The sequence below is a fragment of the Argiope bruennichi genome, chromosome 6, assembly GCF_947563725.1.
Source record: "Argiope bruennichi chromosome 6, qqArgBrue1.1, whole genome shotgun sequence".
NCBI lineage: Eukaryota > Metazoa > Arthropoda > Arachnida > Araneae > Araneidae > Argiope > Argiope bruennichi.
Window position 1 is genome coordinate 103,243,907 of NC_079156.1, and position 17,773 is coordinate 103,261,679.

The 17,773-nt window shown below is 30.4% G+C and overlaps 1 protein-coding gene across 1 annotated transcript in view; it reads left to right on the top strand.

Moving 5' to 3' along the window:
* Positions 1–17,444, top strand: part of LOC129972369 (pituitary homeobox x-like) — a 93,966-nt gene extending 76,522 nt beyond the window's left edge. The window contains exon 3 of the mRNA XM_056086489.1: positions 16,380–17,444. Coding sequence (XP_055942464.1) covers positions 16,380–16,925 — 546 coding nt within the window. The 3' untranslated portion in view covers positions 16,926–17,444. The remainder of the gene's footprint in view (positions 1–16,379) is intronic.
* The last annotated feature ends 329 nt before the right edge of the window (positions 17,445–17,773 follow it).

Sequence of the window (17,773 nt, forward strand, 5' to 3'; positions counted from 1 at the left end):
TTGGAATGAAGGCTGTGCCAGTGTGCTGAATTGTCTTTAATTTTGCGCGAGATGTTAATTGACATGCAAAGGCTGGTGGGAAGGGCTTCGATTTCCATTTAGTAGCAACCCTTTTCGAGGCTGAGGATATTCAAATTGCCTCGCCTTCTTAATTGCTTCCGGAGTGATTAAGCCGGTGGAATTTTCGAATGGCTTTGATTTTTACTCATTTGTGAGTGAATTCGGTAAAAGGTCCGCTCTGATCTGAATTCTTCGTTTCTAGAGTAAGGATAGTTCACCAGCAAATGCTACTTAATGTAAGCGTCGAAGATGAAATACGTTGAATAGCTTTTCGTCAATTTGGTTTGAGAATTTGGATGAAATAGTGCGAAGGGCAATGGATTAGTTGAGAAATATTTATAAATAGTTATTGAAAACAGAGAGAAAAAAACCTCATTGACTTAGCAGTGGTAAATAACACCAATGACACAACACTCTTCTTTTAGACTCCTTCATTGAGTTGTCATTAATATTTTGTCTCCGCTGCAATCCGAAAGACTGGTACATATATTTCAATGAACCCCTATATAATATAGTACAAATAATATAGCACAAATATATAATACAAAAAATATATTCGATATTCTATAATATAGTGTGCTGAAGAAAACATATTTTCGACATCTAATTGGTAGAAATTGTATCCGTTGTTTTCGCAATAAATCGTACAAAAATTATATTCAAGATTCGGTAGTATGGTGCGCTGAAGAGGAAATACTTTCGACATTTAATTTTGAATTGGTGGAAATTGCATCCGTTGTTTTCGAAATAAATAGTACAAAAATTATATTCAAGATTCGGTAGTATGGTGTGCTGAAGAGGAAATATTTTCGACATTTTATTTCGAATTAGTGGAAACTGAAACCTTTATCTTTCATATATATAGTACAAAAAATGTATTCGAAATTCAGTAATATTCTGTGCAGAAATGGAAATAATTTCGACATTTTATTTCTACTTGGTAGAAATTGAATCTATTATCTTCGTAATATATAACAGAAAAAACATATTCGAGATTCAGTAGTATGATGTGCTGAAGAGGAAATGGTTTCGACATTTTATTTCTAATTGATGGGAATTAAATCCGTTTTCTTCGTAATATATAGTTCAAAAAATATATTCGAAATTCAGTAGTATGGTGTGCTGAAGTTTAAATATTTTCGACATTTTATTCCGAATTGGTGAAAACTAAATCCGTTGTTTTCGAAATAAATCGTTCAAAAATTATATTCAAGATTCATTAGTATAATGCGCTATAGAGGAAATATTTTCGACATTTTATTTCGAATTGCTGGAAACTGAATCCTTTATCTTTCATATATATATAGTACAAGGAATATATTCGAAATTCAGTAATATACTGTGCAGAAATGGAAATAATTTCGACATTTTATTTCTACTTGGTAGAAATTGAATCTACTGTCTTCGTAATATATAGCAGAAAAAAAATATATTCGAGATTCTGTAGTATGGTATGCTGAAGAGGAAATGTTTTCGACATTTTATTTCTAATTGATGGGAATTGAATCCGTTTTCTTCGTAATATATAGTTCAAAAAATATATATTCGAAATTCAGTAGTATGGTGTGCTGAAGAGTAAATGTTTTCGACATTTTATTTTCAAATGGTGGAAATTAATATTTTAATTTATTACATTTAAGAAAAGGAGAGACTAAGTTACTGGAGTTTTCTTAGAGGGAATTTGATTTTTATTTTTTTATGAATGAATTCGGCGAAAAGATCCGCATTGGTGTGAATTCTTGAATGGGAATTTAGCATTTTTACGGAATCCATCCTGCCATCCTTGGCGAGTTATTTCGCGATTAGGTTTAGCATGCTGTTAATGGCATTCGAAATAGAATTTGTAATTTAGAAGTTAACTTTTTATACAACCGATTGAAACAAAAAGTTGATACAAAATTACAATTGTAGTAGAAAAATTCCATACCAAATTTGATATGTGTAAGTTATTGCAATTTTGAGTTATCGCGTTTGCATGTTTCTAAAAGTATAGACAGATAGACAATCAAATTCTTATTCGATTTGGTTTAAAATTTGTAAAGTGTCTACACTATAGATATTAAATCTATGTACCGAATTTTATCTATTTAGCTCTCTTTGTTTTGTAGTTAACGTGCTGACATATTCGAACAGCCGGACAAACGGACTTCCTCTGAGCAGATTTTGCTCAACCTTTGACAGCAATCTGCAAATTATGTGTAAAGACCGTATATCGTTTGAACCGTCTAGCGTAAAGCGCTTTTGAGTTATCTTTGTCAAAAACAGATAGACGGTCAGACATTTTCCAAAAATATATTTTTTTGAACTCAGGTTGTCTAAAACATGAAGATTCGCCAAATCTAGATTTCGAAGTTTTCCATGATTATTTTACTTTCTTTATATTCACTATTAATTTCTCTATTGTATCGATCATTTTATATTCTTTAAACTTGTCGTATATAAGGGACCAGTCTATTTCAATGAATCGCTAGCAAGATTTATGAGTTGTTGAAAACGTATTTTAATATATCATTCCCAAATGGCATATGCTATTCTAAAAGTATTCTTCAGAAACATTTCCCATACGTCCTTATAAAAATTTTAGGTGCTGAATTAGCGAACGTCTACTCACTATTCAGTATTCGTAGTTCTACTTCCAGATCTGAAAATTTCATTCACCAAGTCCTAGTAGAAATCTGGCTCCACGCGAACCAGACAAGAATATCTCTTTTAGGTTTAAGTGACAGCATTGGCCAAGAAATTCGAGCAAGTACTCCAAACTCCTTTGATCGAATTTTTCTATCCAATATCAGAGTGATCTCAACGATAAAAAAAAGCACCGTAACACCGAAGGAGGGGGAAGGGAAAAAAATCTCAAAAAATCGATGCTTGCTATCTATCCATTCCTATCACTATGGCAACCATCTCCAACGTGACGGGGCTTATCGAATAGGGTTGTATAATTTATGATAGCCCCCTTGTCCCCGCAACCATCCTTGTTGTATTCCATGCAGGATTCTTTACTAAACGCTTTATAAAGATATGGATGCATATATCATGACGTAAAGATACTGATATATTGATGTGTAAGATAGTTTATAAAATACTCTTGAGAAAAGAAGCCTATTCATACTGTGATCGTATTTCTCACATTGGGTATTGTACTTGGTTCAAAAAGAATTACTGATGGTTTTTTTTTTTTTTTTTGGACTTCTGTTGTAAATTTTTATAATAGAGGTTGTTAGCTTAGATACGAATTTTCAATTCGCTGGTAAAGTAAAAAAAGAAAAAAAAATGTTAATCTCTTGAAAAGATGATAACAAAAGTAAAGCATTCCAATCTAGTAAAACTATCTGAAAACATGCACTCTTTTTCACTTTCTCGTATATGCAGCATAGAGAAAGTAATCGTCCATAAAATTCAAACTCAATATTTTGAAGAATCTCCACGTTTTAGACGATTTGTATTTGTACAAACACGTATTGACATTGTACTCGTATTGACGATTGTACAAAAATGTAATTTGAAAAATACATTTTTGGAGAATGTCCGTCTGTCTCTTTGTGACAAAGATAACTCAAAAACGCTTTGAACTAGAAATGTGAAATTTGGAATACAGTTTTTACACCAAATTTGCAGATTTCTATCAAATTTTAGAGTAAAATCTGTTCAGAGGATGTCCATCTGTTCGGCTGTTCGAATATAAGTTAACACGATAATTACAAAAGGAAGAGAGCTAGATAGATAAAATTCGGTACACTTATCTAACATCTATAATGTAGACTCCTGTTAAATTTTGAACTAAATCCAACAAAGTTTTGACTGTCTATCGGTCTGTACTTTCAGTAACAAGTAAACGCTATAATTCAAAAATACAATGACTTAAATATATCAAATTTGGTATGAGATTTTATGACCACTCATGTAGTTTTGTGTCAAATTTTTATTCCAATCGTTTGTCTATGTAAAACATGTCTAAAACACAAATTGAATTTTTGGATAATTTAACGCATGCCAGAGATTAATCGCCAAATAACTTGCCAAGGATGGTGTAATAGATTCCGTAAAAATGCTAAATTCGTGCCAAAATTTAATATTTCATTGTATGCCAATGCCATATAAGGCGTTCTCTGGCATGACAAGTTTATTAGAGACTATGCTAGTAAGTTTTGGGAGACCGTTCCAGCTGGGGTTTTTTACTAGACTGAATAGACTAGTTTACATAGACTGAATACGGTTTTTACGGTTTTTTGTACATAGAATGAATGCATTCATATATCATTAATACATATCATAACTATATGCGTTTTTCTTACGTTTAGAATAGTTCCGACATTGTTTTTTATCCTTAAATATTCAGCATGCCTAAAGGTATATTTTTAAAAAAATGATTTTTATGATGTTGAGATTGACATTTAATTTATCCAACGACAGAGTCACAGATTTGCTTCAAATTATACAAAAAATCTTGATATCTTATAACAAGATTATTTTACTCCTTAAACTGAGCTAAAAATTTAAAAGGAATTCTCGAGATTGAAAAGATAGTCATTCAATTAAACACGATGAATTTTCAGAACCTTCAAATTTTATTATGATCATTTATTTAAAATTCAGAATAAAACATCTTAAAACTTTTTTCTATTGATGTCTTCTTTAACTGCCAGAAAAAATTCTCATTTTCAGTATTATTAGGATCTCCATTCTAAAATACTTAATTTATGTCACGAATATACCACTATGAAAGCTCGGCGCTTGATTTCTTGTTTATTATGACGAAACAATGTCTTGAACTATATCTTCTAAAGAAGCGGATAGGATATGCTTTATGATGTTCTGTCAATGTTATGGATGAACAATGCTAAAGATAACAGTCGGCCACAATAAATCCTGTCGATATTGTTACGTTCAGTGGTGGGGAGGGGTGGTCGGTTGTACACAAGAAGAAGAAGAGTATGCTTAATGGACTCATTCCTATTGACCATCTGGATTCAAATTTAAGTAATAATTAAAAATTTCTGCAAAATAATAAGATAGTAAATTTAGTTTATCTACATCGTTCCCTTTCTGAGCGTTCGTTTTCACACAAACATATTTGCAGCAAAGTTAATTCTTTCGGACACAGAAAAATGTAATGTGGAAATATGAAGATTTGTGAATATTTTAAGGCCGAATATTTTGACAATAATAGAAACTTCTCTCTGTTTACATGCTATTTATATAAATGTAAAATGATGCAGTTTTGATGAATTTTGGCATATGTGCTCTTCAAGCATAAAGGAAGATTGCCATCAATCCATCATTGCCAACAGTTTATTAAAAATTAAACCAGTTTTTAATGTTTTTCAGCAATATATTACAAAACAATTATCTCATAAAAAGGATTTGCATCTTATAACTTTAAACGAGAAATTCTTGCATATATATAAATTTATTTCGTGTATCTCAGAAACGGCTCTAACGATTTGGTTTAAATTTTATATTTAAATAAGATTTTGCCTTGTAAGTTTATCTATATAGGTGTTTTCCTGAAAAAACGTGATTTTACACACACACACACAAAACATTTTTTATAACTAATTATTTGAGCATTTTTCTATCTGCTTTCATACTGAAAATGTCATATAGCTAGCTCCCTCTCGTAAATTTTTGTGGTACTTGCATAGTTGCCATAGGACGATAAACTACTGATACTACAAAATTTTGTGAGATGGCGCTATGTGGCATTTCTTGTGTGAAGCTCGGTCTTCCAGGGGCTACTACACTTAAACTGAAGAAAAAAACATTTTTAACTCTATCGATTTCATTTCAGTATAATTTTTTAAAGTTTATTTTGATAAAAAATTTGTAATAATATTTTATTGTTATGATAAAATTCCAAGTAATTTAATTGTTCCATCAAACCATTCCCTCGCGTGCATTTGCGAATTTTAAAATTCAGATTAAAAAAAAAAAAACGTTTTAGACATCAACTCTGAAGTAAGACTTCTATTTCGGCTTTTATTTCATAGTATAATCACTTCTTATTCTAAACATCCAGTAATTTGTAGTAGAATGAGTCCATTAAATTCGGTTTTTTTTTTTTTATCTTTACAAATAATAAAGCGAAATTTAAAATAAATATAGTCCATGTTACTCCTTTAATGCAGGAAAAGTTAATTTTCTTGGAGAACCAGATGGTCGTCCAGAACTTCCAGTTTACTATCAATTTAATCTAACATAAATTTGAAAAAAGCAAATGGATCCTATATAAATCAAAATAATTAGCAATTTTTCTTAGTAAAACTTAAACTAGATTAAAAGATATCCATACAAAAATCTTAATGAACTGAACGGCTTTGCTGAATTCCGTAATAAGTCGCAACCCACAGCTAAAAACCCTAGTGTTTTTTACAATCTGATGAATTTAATGGACTTTTTATATAGATTATCCTTTTTAGTTTTACCTTTTTTTATATAGTATATCATGAGTTTTGAATCTCTCAGCTAATTAAACACACGAACCTATTACATACTCACTTTTGAGAAAAGGCTTCATTGCATAACAGTGTCAAAGTTGAGGCGAGTCCATTGGCCAAGAGGTAAGATCGGTTTGCTTTTGAGTAGCGGCGGAGGAGGACCTGATGATTTATTGCCGCTGTTTATCGTCGATCCGTTTTATAACCAATGTTCCCCACCTGATATACGAGGGTTCCGAGTTGTCATATGGTTATGACAACTATACAGGTTGTTTCTCATCTTCAGCAGAACAAACAGCGTGTTTTATGGCCGGAAAATGGGATAGATAAAGATGACTGGACTTCGGTGCCGGAGCAATAAGGCAGGGCTGATAACGAAGTGAGGAGATGGAACCTCGTCGCCCCATCAGATTGAAAGGGATGCGCGTTCCATTCCCAAGGAATAAACATGGTTGCAAAGAAATGTAAAAAAAAAAAAAAAAAAAAGAACTGTTTTGGTATTCTGATTTCTTTTGTCCATGGAAGTGATTATGGGTAAAAAAAAATTAAAGATTTAAACTCTAGTTTGAAATATTGTATCAAAAAGATGTGTAAGGATTAATTGATCAATTGATTCTTCTTCTAATTGTTTTAACCCATTCGCTTGCATTTACGAAATATCTCATTGGAAGCTGCTGTAAAATTAAACGTTTATAAATTTTGCTGGCAGAGAATGGTTTAAAAAATTACTCTTAATCATAACAATAATAACTTGGACATAAAATAATGTATTTAATACTGTGACGAAGTGAGATGATTCAGCGAAATAATTAAGGTAATGAAAAGTTCGTTGCATATAAAAAGAAAAGGCAAATTTGTTAATCAAGCTTAAATTTTTAAAAAAAATATTTTAAATTTATTAAAATCGAAGGGAAAATTTGCAAGGAAACAAAATTGACATAATTGAAAAGCTTTTTTGATATCAAAGTAGTATAAAAATATTTTGTGCAATTATAAGAACAAAAAAATTATTAAAATCTTGATTAGTTTTCAATCAAAAATGTATCTAAAATTTTGGAAAGTTATTTCTTAGTAAGTACTTCATACCCAAGAAAGAAATACATGCCAAGATTGATAGCTTTGTAACTAATGATATATTCTTTAAAACATTTTGAGTGAATTTTCATCAAACCTATCGCAATTTTCAGATAGTTAAGATTATAAGATAGATATATTGTTCAGATGATAAGATAGATAGATCAAAGCTATTTCTTTGAACCAAATAATATACATTATCATGCTAATAATTATGATTGGAACTAATAATTATTATTATATTTAATCAACGATTTTTTTATTTCTTAAATATTATAACATATAGTCATTTTAGTCTAGTTTAGTTATATTCACGTTTCATTTTAAAACAACGAGTGAGATATTTTGTGAGGAACCTTGTAATTTTTCTGTTAAGGTCAGGTGACGCGGACAATATTTCAATATTTCAGCTGGCCTTCAATCTTTCAGTGTCGTGTCAAGTGGAAGACATGTGCGGCTATGAATTTAAAATACATTAAATTCAATCATCAGACAGTTCACTTTTTCAGTGAAACCAGGTCTCAAATCTGGAAACTCCTTGGTTCCGAAACCCAAACCTTCCACGGGGTTATCACCGCCCTCCAGAATTTGAACGAATAGTTCATTTTCTGAGTTTTTCTAATTCTTGCACATTCTAGGAAGAAAAATAGAGATTGGAAATTAATGTAATCATATTTTTGTTCATTTTTGCTAATAATAATAATGAATTAGTAATATATATAATAATAATGATTAATATATATATATATATATTGGAGTGCCTGGAGGATTAATTTTTAAATCTGGTTTTAAATTTTAATTAATGTGACATTTTAATTAAAATTTCATTGCCTTTTTTTGTCTAAGTCATTATTGAATGCAAAATCCCAACATCTATTTTGCTGTGCATCAACTGATAAAATTTTTTTTTATATATATTTTTGACGTTTAAATGAAATGTTTTATAGGTGCGCAGTTAAAGTTAGGCATGAATAAAAATTAGTTATTAGATTGTAAATTTCACATTTCCTTTACATTAATTTTATGATGGTTTGTAACAAAGATTAAAATTCGCTTTTAGTTATTAGTTTTAAAATGAGTGTCCATAAACATTACTGATAAGGAAGATCCCAAAGCAAGGAATCGAAACTTGTAATGTTATAATATATTTAGGATTTCAAGTGTGCTGCAGATGATAATTTATTTCATTTCTTAAGCACTCTGTTAAAAATTTCGTTTGTTAACCTGTGACAACCATATACGAAATATTATTAACAAGCTAACCACATCCCTAATGTCTAGACAGGCGCATTTTCTAGTTATTATTATTAATACAGTATAATATGAATCACGTTTTACATATTGCATTCAAAAGTAAGTAACTTGCTTTCGAAATCCTGCTCCTTGTATTTTTGTTTTTAATTGACTTGATTAAATATACTCAACAACATTGAAACATACAGTACACGTGCCTCGAGCTTTAGTTGGCCTTTTTTCTGAAAATAAAAAGGGGGGACAAAATTACATTTCGGAAAACTTAAAATAGTTTAAATAGTTAGTTGACTATACATTTAAAAATATATAGAGAGATAATTGCTCCACTTCTTTATTAAAAAGATTACCTTAAGATCCTATTATTACCTATTATCCTATTCAGCATATTTATTTATGATGCCGTAATCATTTTTTTTCCTTCTGATGTTTTGATTATTACTTCAAAATGGTACTTTCAAATGATAGTTTTTGATTTGATAATCGAAAAATATGAGATTTATGACCAATCAACGGAAAAGGTAGTTTTATATATTGGAAGAAAAAGAAACTTTTATTGATGCCAGTTGAGAATACTAAGTAAGTTATACACCGTATAAACACAATCCATTTTTATTCTGTTTTGAGTGATACTCTTAAGTAAAGGAGTGCTACAAAGCGAAAGATAAAAATATTCCTAAATTTTATAGTTTTTAATAGATATTTTTCCCAGACGCACCTTTCTTAAATAATTTGAAAATAGTGCCATAATATTGCAATTTCTTCTACAGCATATATAAAATATATTTCAGCAAGAGATTTAATTTTGTAGTATTTTATTTTTTTACACAATGATAAAATATGTGATATATATTGCAATCTCCCGACGGACCTCAAAACGAACATTTCGCCATTTCTTTCCATGCGTTCCATAATTATTTATTCAAAAATATTCCCACAACCTTCTCGCCAAACGATAACAATACATAACAGCTGCCTCTCTCGCATGAAAGTAGGCGTCTGAACATATACATACTTTAAAATACCCCCGCTCTAACTCCTTAGCAGAAAGTAATTTGTTACTCGAGTCGGGCGCGTTTCCAGAGTAATCGAATGTTAACTTGGAAGTAATAAATGCAATTTATTACCCGAATTACGGCCTTCCATTTTGCGGAACAAAAGGGAAAAGGAATCGTTTGCGGATAAATCCGCTTAAAATAACGCATCCCACATTTAATCGAAGTCCTCCTTCCTCCAAAGTGAAGTGAAGAGAGTGGATAAATTTTTCATGCGCTGTAGAGCGATATATTTTAATTAGGGCACTTGCTCTCGGAGTGTAAAACGAATTGGCGCAGTCTGAATATGAATATTTGAAGAGGTTCGCCAACCGTCCGTGTTTGCTGAATTTAATATTCAAATTAATGGTTTATTAAAGGGCGGGAAAGCGGTTGCCGTTGACGAAAGGGGTTGTGGGATAGGTCTTTGTGGCCTAGCTAGATTGGATCGTCAACTTTAAGAGGTTTCGTTGATAATGGGTACGTTACACAATAATTATTGATTTTTTTTTTTTGAATTAACTGTATTAAAAATAAAATTCATGAAAAGTAAAATCAGAAATTCTAGTTCTAAGTAAAAATATTATAAGTTGGATACAATTACATATAGACAAGTTTTGCTATCAATTAAACCTTACTTTTTTGCTCACATCAAAATTCTTATCAATCTCGAATTTTATACTGAAATCTAATAGCTATTTTTGTTATCACAATTGTCTCTTTAACCTCAGTATATTGAGTTACTTGGTGTTTATAAATATTCAGACACCAGAAAATTAAAAAAAAGTAAAAAGTTTATTTAAATATTATGTAGATAACAGAAAAGCAATGGCCGTAGTTTTTTTAAAGTGAATAAACTTTTGATTTTTCTTTTTAACTTTAAATAATTTTTTCAATAATTAACAAGTAACTCATTCTTAATCAACAAATAGTTCGGCATTAATATATATATTAACCCCTTACCTGCCGAGGATAACTTGCGAGATTCGGTCCCCAGTGCCACGTATATAGTTGCGAGACGCATATATACGCCAGGGGCGGTTAACACATTGACTCAGGGAGACGTATACATACGCCAGGGGCAGTTAACACATTGACTTAGGGAGACGTATATATACGCCCGTGGCAGGCAAGGGGTTAATAATAAATAGTGGAAATGTTCTTCCCAAAGAATTCTCGCATATTCTCTAATAAAGGTCTTTCTTTCTCCCTCACATGAAATTGTGAACTTTGGGTAAGCATGTGAATGCTTTACATGACATGGAAGAACAACAAATACAAAATATTGATTATTATCGTGAATTAAGCATTTTTACTGAATCTGTCATTTGAGGTTTGTTATTTTTTTTGACAATTAATTCCCGGTATTTAGAAATAGCTACCCGAAAATCCAATTTGAGTTTTAGATTCGTTATTTCAAACAGATTGAAGCCAAAATTGGACATTATTGTATTCGAAAAATCACATACCAATTTCATATATTTTAATCATTGTCTTTTTGAATTATCGCTTTCACATGCTTGTGAAAGTACCGACTGATTGAAAGTCAACTCCTTAATGGATTTGGTGCCAAATTTGATAGATATTTATTTTTTAGATTTAAATCTGTGAACCAAATTAAATCCATCTGACTTTATTCTTTTTGTTACTGTCGTCTTAATTTACACTCAGATAGCCAAAACCTACAGACTTCTTCTGAATAGGTATCACTCAAAATTTGATAGAAATGACAATATATCAAATCATTATAATAATATCAATCAATATATCAATAGAAAGAAATAATCAATATATCAATAGAATAGAAATAATCAATATATCAATAGAATAGAAATAATCAATATATCAATAGAATAGAAATAATCAATATATCAATAGAATAGAAATAATCAATATATCAATAGAATAGAAATAATAAATATATCAATAGAATCAATATATAAACAATATATCAATAGAATAGAAATGACAATAAATCAAATTTCATCAGTTTAGCTAAAAGCATTTATGATTTATCATTGTCACAGATAGACAGACATAAATCCAAAAATATTTTTCTCAGATTGGAGGTAGATTAAAACATGAATATTTATCTTAATTCCTATACGTGGGCGTAAAAACGAATGTATTTCTTTTGACGTTCTACCAAATAGAACATTAGTCTAAGAACTACCAATTTGGCGCGAAAATTCATTGAAGGAATATATTGTGAAAATCGTAGTTTTCTTTTTGAAATTTTAACTAATTAAAAATTAAGGAAAACTTTGACGTTGAAGTAAAAGTAATATTCAAATGGATTTTACTTTCTAATTTTTCTTTCTTCGGCTTTTTATTACTGCTAAAATCTGTAAATAAAATAACTACGCTTGAAAATATATTCTGTAAGCTCAAAAATTATAGTTACAAATCCTTAATTATTTTTAATAGTAAGTTTTAATTCAGCCAATTGAATTGCTGAAAGTGAGATGGATTTTGTCATTTTATGGATTTTAATGCTGAAATCTGAAAAAAAAAAAAAAAACATTACTGATCGACTGCAACTAGATCTTGGATGATACGGATATTTCTTTGACTTTATTAAAAATATTAATTCAAATTACAAATAGAATAGATTCAAACATATTTAAAAACTGTAGGACAATTGAAAACGAGATAATAAATACTTATCAAAATTTGAACTATAAAATTATTTTATCAAGGACGTTAGAAATATTAAATTATGATATTTGATCCCTTGAGATAGTTTTGTAGTTATTTTACTTTCCTTTATTTCTGTCTTCGCTCGAATTGTTTTGCAATCATAAATAAGATTTTATTTATGTTCTACGAATGCATATTTTGACATTTAAACAAACTTATTTCCTCCATCAATCATTCCAAGATCTTACTGGCTGTTGAAGATTACACATTACATTAATCATTTGAGTAAATTATCTTAAATTAAAAGATTTTATTAAAATTGATTGAATAAATGAATTCCTTCTTTAATTTGCTCTTAATTATTGCTTTAATTTTTTTTAAAACTCTTTTAGAATTATAAAAAGAATTTTCTAATAGAAACAGAGCAGTGGAAATTTTCTTAACCAAAAATTAATCATCTTAATTCTATGGAAATGTATCTGAAGTGAAGAAAATCCATCTAATAAATCATTTAATAATAATCAATTAAGAAAGTTAATTTACCAAAATTTTTATTACTATAAAATAAATTAAAAGGAATTTACAGTGTAATTTTTTTCATAAATTTTGCTTCATTTTTTTGTGGTCTTTTTTATTTGGTTCCGATAAACTTAATTATATTTTTTTTAAAAAGTTTCTAAGATTTTCTCTAAACAATTTTTATGATTTTATGTTTTAATTTATTTACAATTCTTGAAAATAAAATCAGATAATATAAAGTATGTTAAATGGTATTAGGACAATATGAAAGCTTTTTTAGCTATAATCGATCATTTATAATATTTGCTATAAGTTATAGACATCTATACTTTCCATAGACCCTTACCCTTCATATATTCCACCCGTATTATCAAAATGCCTTGCAATAAAAAATATAGACCCATACATTCTTATAGACCCATGCCATCAAAATACTTCATAATAAAAAATATAGACCCATGCTATCAAAATACTTCATAATAAAAAATATAGACCCATGCTATCAAAATACTTCATAATAAAAAATATAGACCCATACTATCAAAATACTTCATAATAAAAAATATAGACCCATACTATCAAAATACTTCATAATAAAAAATATAGACCAATACTATCAAAATACTTCATAATAAAAAATATAGACCCATACTATCATATAGATCCTATATTCATATAGACCCATACTATCAAAATACTTCATAATAAAAATATAGACCCATACTATAATATATATCCTACATTCATATAGATCCATACTATCATATAGATCCTACATTCATTTAGACCCATATTATCAAAATATTTCACTATAGACCCATCGCGATAAAAATTTTTTTTATTGTTACACTACTGTCACGTAACCGATATAATATACTTGTTACTTACATCGATAAAAGACCTTTTTACCATTAATATTCTTCTTTCAAATATAAACAATTTTTTACCATGATATGTTACTTTAAATATCAATTTAAGGCCTAAGTAAAAATCAATCCAGAAGATAATATTTATTTGACAACAACAAATTTAAATATATGCTAACGGTTACGAAATATTTTCTGTCAAATGCATGTGTCGCTATAAGTTGAGATATTGATTTTATAAAAAGCTCCATTACAATTTCTTGATCTTTTAGTTAAGATTCTCAGCAATCACTCAAAACAAAGAATTTAGTTCCGAAAATCGCCCCATTATAAGTTTTATTTTTAACATTAAAATGCTTTTAAGTTCCGGAACTATCAAAACAAGCCAGTAAACATAAAATATCCCGATCATCTTAATATATTTTTGCCGATGAAAGCGAATGCTTTTTTCGGAGACGAGAAATACAAATAACGGCTCCTAAAACATAATGATTCGCACTCATATATCCATCATAACGATCAAAATATCCAGTTGACAACCATCGCTTCAGATTCGAAAAATATTTCCCGGTGCAAATGATATCGTCTGCATAAATCATCACCATACAGAAATGATCATGCCAAAAGATTACGATTACGATACGCGAACAGTCGATCGAAATGCAACGCATAATAATAATAATCCAAAATAAAGCTCCCCTACCGTTGGCAATCCGCGAATAGCGAAACATCCCGAAAAGATTATTCGAAAAGAGTAGCACAAACCCCATTACGTCGGCCCGAATCAATGACAGATGGGTGGTAAGATGCACCATTATATATCCTTTCCATTTCTCAAACTTGCTTGCTTTTAGCCATTATTCGAAACTATTGGTTCCTTAAGCCTTCAACCGCTTCCCCGCTCGAAAGCACGAAGAACATTATATATTCCTCTACCATGCGAGCCTTAAGTTGTTTCTTCTTATTTCTTCTAGCAAAATCTCGAGACGGAGGATCTGGCAACCGCTCTGCAATAATGACGTCACTTCGCTCCAGCGTTCTAATGAGAATTTAAGTCGCGTTCTTCTGTCTATCAATTGTGTTCGATAGCGTTCCTTAACTTTATACATAACTTGGGCGAACGGGAGGGATTTAAAAGTATTTTAGGATAGCCAAGAAATAAATAAAAATAAAAAGGAAAGAAACAAAGACGCGTGTAAAGATCGCTTTTTGGAGGGAAAGGATGAATAAATATTAAAAAAGAGATAATTCTGAAAAGATCTGACGACACTTTTGGCGTTGATGGACGAGCACGGCGCAACGGGTGGCAATTCTCTGCGGTGATAAATTCGCGCTTTTAGGCGGGAAAACATAAAAAAAAAAAAGTGTTCCAAGTTTGCAGACGATTTTTCTTGGAATGCGTAACCAGAGAGCTTTTTCAACTCTAATTCACTTTTAGTTCTTCATGAGGCTTTAATGTAATGAATGTACTGGGGTGTTAGTCGGTTAATTAGATGAAGAAAGTACTCGCTAATTAGCCGGAATGCATTCCAAGAACTAATTTGAATTTAGTGCATATTTTATGTAGCAGAGAATGGAGTTGGGAAAGATTCATTTCCTTTTCCTAAGAGGAAAAAAAAAATGCTAAGTTGTTTTAAATATCGCTTGTAGAGCAAGTAACTTTCTTTCTGCCTAAATTTTTGGATTTGTCTTCGGTTTCATTTCTTTATTTTTTTTCCCTCTCCTTTCGTTAGAATTTATCGTCTAGAAATAATTTACACATTACATAATGCCGTAATTAATTGCATGTCATTATTTTGCAGAGTTATTCTCATATTTATTTCCTAAGGTTATTTATGTATTTTTTTTTCCTTCTTTAACAAATCAGAAATTTTGATATTGCAAGTGTAAAATACTTTTCAAAAACATTTGATCATCCTGACCTTCCAAAATAAATCTACAACTCTGGCTATCAATAGAACATATCAATTATCACTTTTGATAAACTCGATTTGTTATTGTTCATCATCATGCGCCTCCAAAATAATTCTTAAGTTTTGGTCATCAATCAGTTTCGGTCATCAAATCAATTATCATTTCTACATAAATTCAATTCATTGCTGATTTAGCTCAATCTAACATTATTGCAAGGAGTTTATTTACAAAGCAATTTCCAAATGATGGAAATATTTCTTTCTCCCTCCCTTTTTCCCACTTTGAAGTTTCTTTTGTTTGAGTGATTTAAAAAAATCATAATGATTTTTCTTTATATAGATTCGTATTAAACAAGGATAAAGAAATTGAATTCTTCATCTTTATAGTAGAAGCAACAAGAAGATACCTAACTTTTACAACAATAAAATCCATAAACTAATCAACTTCTGCGATTTGATAGTAAAATTTTCTTTATGACCTTTTGACATGTACAAGAAAACTAATTCGAATTTAAGTTCAAAACTAAGAATTACTGTTCATAAAAACTTGTTTCTAAAAGAGGTATTCTTTTTTTTTTCCAACAGGTGTGGTTTAAAAATCGTCGAGCAAAATGGCGGAAACGGGAACGCAATGCAGCTGCAGAATTGAAGAACGGCTTCAGTACTCAGTTTAATGGTCTCATGCAGCCCTTTGATGATAGTCTCTATTCGGGATATTCCACCTACAACAACTGGGCAGCGAAAGTGCCCTCACCTTTGGGTGCTAAGAGTTTCCCATGGCCAGGACTCAATTCTGTAAATGTCAATCCCTTGGTGACACCTAGCCAGGGTATGGGCTGCTTCAACGCTTCTTCTCCACAAGGCATCACCAGCTCCAGCATCATGCCTAGCGTCAGTATGCCAGTGAACAGCCTCAGCAATCCAGCACCACCATGTCCCTATGCCACACCAACACCTCCCTATGTATATCGTGAACAGTGTTCCACCATGACTTCTAGTATAGCCACACTACGGTTAAAAGCCAAACAGCACACTGCAGCTGGATTTGGCTCCTATGCACCCATGTCTCCTCGCCAAACACCAACTCTGTCACCGTGCCAGTACGCCACAGTAGACAGAACGACGGTGTAACCTTTCACATATATGGTGGACAGTGGACTCAAATGCTCACACACAAACTTGCTAAGAGTGAAAGCTTCTCCGGCAGAAGGAGTTTTCACTGTGACAATCTACTAGGACCCCTCTGATGTGGACTTGTATGATACGTTTGAGGATTTAAATTTTTACTAATTGAATCTTCATAACTACATATTAGAGTAAGGACGATTGGACGATGAACGATTTCCGAGGAAGAAAAAGAAAAATGTGACAAAAAAAACTTTAAATTCTCACATCTTGTTCTTTGATCAGTTCATTGTCGTGAATTTGGTGATAGAGGCTGGCACTTCATAACGGTGTTGTTCCTGTAAGTTTCAGATACAACCCAGAATTTTTGACACGATTATCTTTTTCTTTGATTTTAAAGGACAAATCTATGATTTTACAAAAGTTGATTTAGTTCCACAAAATTTTTTATTTATTTATTTTTCAGTTATTATACTGGCATTCATTTAATCTGCAAAGGTTTTGTTTGTATTCTTCTTAAAAATTTCGTTTAGTTTAATCCAAATTTTTCATAAAAATGTGTGATTAATAACAGAAATAGTCAATTATATGGGGAATATTAAATTCAAAAAAATCATAGGAAAAATCAAAATTATTTTTTCTATAAATTATTGTTATTGATAATATTAAAATTTTAAAATCAAATTGGCATTTAATATGATCAACTTAAGACTCTGTTATTAAAATTCTTATCGTTATTATAATTATTTTCCTGTTTGTGTTTTTGATGTTTATGAATACATTTTTTTAAAAATGATGAAAAGCAGCGTATGGTTATATTTTTTTCAAACTTACCTAACATTTAAATTCAAGTT